The sequence below is a fragment of the Rosa rugosa genome, chromosome 7 (genome assembly GCF_958449725.1).
Source record: "Rosa rugosa chromosome 7, drRosRugo1.1, whole genome shotgun sequence".
NCBI classification, from domain to species: Eukaryota; Viridiplantae; Streptophyta; class Magnoliopsida; order Rosales; family Rosaceae; genus Rosa; species Rosa rugosa.
Genome location: NC_084826.1, coordinates 24,755,018 through 24,758,646, shown reverse-complemented (window position 1 = coordinate 24,758,646; position 3,629 = coordinate 24,755,018). Strand labels below are relative to the sequence as shown.

The window sequence follows — 3,629 nt, the reverse complement described above, 5'->3', positions numbered from 1 at the left end:
ATGATGCACATGTACATTGAAAAAAAAAAAAAAATACTCATTGAATATCCTCGACAATAGACGAAAGAAAATTACTTATTTCCCGTAAGACAGATCGAGTGATGATCCTCCAGAGGAAGCGCTCATCATCCTCATTCAAATTTCTATATTCATGTATCAAATTGCTTAACATCTACACTTGTTTGTCTCTTTTTCAAGGGTGTCGGACTGTCGAGTCAAGATGTTTGTAAAAATGATATAAGATCAGCCACAAAGAAGTGTTTATGGACAGAGAGAGTGCACAAAGAGGTTAAGACGCCAACAAATGAGTTCATGGATGGAATGAGTGCATGAGGCTAAGACAAAGTATTCTAGTGCACCGTAAACACTCAAAAAAGTATATCCAAATTAAGCTCAGAATTAGATCCTTTACACTAGTGCAGGATGATACCAAAAACCTTTATTGAGCGCTGGAGTTTTCAACATAGATAAGCCAATTATTATGAATTTCGATCGCCTCTAACCACTCATATATGTGGCCAATATCTAGCTATCTGTATAATGACAAAGTTTGGACGATGACCAAACCGTTATTTTCACATCCATACATACCTCATCTCAATGACTGAATCTGGTAAGGTCTTCTACCATGCTACAAATATCTTGGCCTTTTGTTTTGTGATGGTTTATGCAGTAAATCAGTAATAATTATAAGCCACAAATCAGGAATGGCCAATCCCACCTTATCTGTAATCTCATTTCAGACCAGAAAATGAGAAAAGCTTATCTTTCATTTATAATAACCACTTAACCAGGCTAACCTGCTGAATACAAACACAGTCTGTGTTTTCAGTTTGCTTAGCAATGGGGTCATCACTGTGGGTTACTAGCAGTCATGACAATGGGGAAAGCCTTCCAGTAATTTCCACACTCTTGTTCATGGTGTTTACTCTGCTCTGGTTCTTGTGGATTTGGAAGAAACCGAATAGGAACCCTACAACTCCATTGCCACCAGGCCCTCGTGGTCTGCCGCTAGTAGGATATCTTCCATTTCTTGGTGCAAACCTCCACCTAGAATTCACAGACATGGCAAGGGTTTATGGTCCAATTTACAAACTCCAACTTGGTACCAAGTTATGCATTGTGGTGAGCTCACCTGAGCTTGTGAAACAAGTGGTTCGTGACCATGACACAACATTTTCCAACCGTGACCCTACAATTGCTGGTCTAGTCGGGTCATATGGAGGATCAGACATTGCATTTGCATCGTATGGTTCAGATTGGAGGAAGCTGCGCAAGGTGTTTGTGGGTCAGATGCTAAGTAAAATCAACCTTGATGATGGCTATGCTCTGAGAAAAGAGGAGGTGCACAAGTTCATCAGTCATATTTATCATGACAAAATTGGAACCCAAACTGATTTGGGCGAGTTTGCATTTTCCACAGTAATCAACGCAACTTTGGGTATGCTATGGGGTGCAACTCTACAAGGGACTGATTTTGGTGAAGATTATAGGAAATTGGTGGCAGAAATTGTACATCTATTTGCGAAACCAAACATTTCGGACTATTTTCCTGTGCTTGCAAGGTTTGACATACAAGGAATTGAGAGGCAAGCAAAGAAAGTTCAATCCGCGATTGACAAGATTCTAAGTTGTGCCATAGAAGAACGGATGAAGATGCTGGCCTCAGTCAAAAATGGGGGAGTACAACAAAAACATGAAAGGAAGGACTTTCTGCAGTTCCTCTTGGAGAACAATAATAATCATGAAGATGGTTCAACATCCTTTACAGTGCAACAACTGAAGGGCTTGCTCCTGGTATAGTATTCTAACTTGGTTTATTCTTGGGCTAAATACTAGTTAGTACCATGTGGTTTAGGTCCAAAATCAATTCAGTCCCTGGACTTCTAATTTCATCAAAAACACCCCTGCACTTTCAATTTTGATCTAATAGGTCCAATTCGTTAATATTCTTTCAAATAGTTGGATTATTTGTTGAAAAACTATTTATTTTTAATAGTAGGACTCACTCCTAAATTGACAATGCAGACCACCTTGACACCACATCATAAAACATAGGTCATATATGATCCACATTAACAAGTTAAATAACTCAATTGTCGGAAAACTAACAAATTGGACCTATTAGATCAAAATTGAAAGTGCAGGGGTGTTTTTGATGAAATTAGAAGTTCATGGACTGAATTGATTTTGGACCTAAACCACAGGGTAGTAATTTGTATTTAGCCCTTTATTCTTTGTATGGAAGAGTGGTAATTAATATATGTCGTATTAAGTTTCATACTCGGATTCTTATTGAGTGAATTACAATATATATTAACAGGATACCGTGGTGGGTGGAACTGACACTACGGCAACAATAGTGGAATGGGTTCTGACTGAGCTGATGCAGCACCCAGAAGAAATGATAAGAGTTCAAGAAGAACTAACACAAATTGTGGGGTTGAACAACTTGGTTGAAGAGTTTCATTTGCCGAAATTACATCACTTAGATGCTGTGATCAAGGAGACATTTCGCTTGCACCCTCCAGTGCCCCTTCTAGTGCCCCGGCGTTCAAGCCAACCTACCATCATTGGTGGCTATTACATACCAAAAGGTTCCTCTGTTTTTCTCAATGCTTGGTCCATACACAGAGATCCAAGTGTTTGGGACGATCCCTTGGAATTTAGACCCCAGAGGTTCCTAAATCCAAGCAATAGCTTTGATTACCAGGGCAACAAATTTCAGTTTCTTCCATTTGGTTCTGGGAGGAGAATATGTGCCGGGATTCCCTTAGCAGAGAGGATGGTGTTCTATGCGTTGGCTTCATTCTTGCATTCGTTCGATTGGAAATTGCCTAATGACGAAAAGCTTGACGTTTCAGACAAATTTGGGATTGTGACAAAGAAAAAGACTCCACTTATTGCTGTACCAACACCCAGGTTATCTAATTTGGAGCTCTATGCTTAAAAACATTTGCCTTGGTGCCAAAGTTAAACATGCAACAACTTATCTTAGCTATAGTGTTGTAAATCATTATGACTATATCATGTAAATAGTTATTTGGTGTAGTTGGTGTAGTAGGTGTTATGGAATGAGATAGGTGTAATAGTATTTCTCCATATTTTGTAACCTATATATAGAGACTGCAATTAGTAATAAGAACACACATCTCACACTCCATTCCAACATCTATAGCTCTCTCTCTCTCTCAAGTTCTTTGAAGCAAAGCTCTATCCATTTTCTGAAATACTTTTATGTTCGTTTTATAACACGTTATCAGCACGAATAGCTCTAGGATTCGGATTGAAGATTTCCAAGAAGAGGTGAATAACTCTTGGAGTTGTAGAGAAGAGGTAGTTCATCAGTCAATCAACATCAATCTACCAGCTCTACAACCAAGTAGGTTTTTCCAAGCAAAAACAGATTTTGCTGTTTCATTTTACCTTCTGTCCTCTATGAGAGACACTTATTTCTCTTGCACTATAATTGGCATAATTGAATGAGTAAAAAGGAAAATCAATAGCTTTTAATTTAGCTATCAATTCATGTATATTGTGACAAATATCTATATTTCATGCTGAATTACTAGCTTTGCGAGATGGACTCTTTCTAGCTCAAACACTGCAGCAAGATGAGGTAATGTTTG

The 3,629-nt window shown here is 38.5% G+C and overlaps 1 protein-coding gene across 1 annotated transcript; it reads left to right on the top strand.

The window, feature by feature from the left end:
- The first annotated feature begins 699 nt into the window (after window positions 1–699).
- On the top strand, window positions 700–3,171 carry LOC133722504 (labd-13Z-ene-9,15,16-triol synthase, chloroplastic-like). Its single transcript, XM_062149389.1, has 2 exons — window positions 700–1,797; window positions 2,324–3,171. Exons 1-2 carry the CDS (start codon window positions 844–846, stop codon window positions 2,948–2,950), a joined length of 1,581 nt encoding a protein of 526 aa, XP_062005373.1. The 5' UTR covers window positions 700–843; the 3' UTR covers window positions 2,951–3,171.
- The last annotated feature ends 458 nt before the right edge of the window (window positions 3,172–3,629 follow it).

Excerpts from the sequence above, each read along its gene's own strand:
- LOC133722504 (XM_062149389.1), top strand. The coding sequence starts at position 844 with ATGGGGTCATCACTGTGGGTTACTAGCAGTCATGACAATGGGGAAAGC. Across the intron at positions 1,798-2,323 it reads AACTGAAGGGCTTGCTCCTG|GATACCGTGGTGGGTGGAAC; the intron begins GTATAGTATTCT and ends ATATATTAACAG.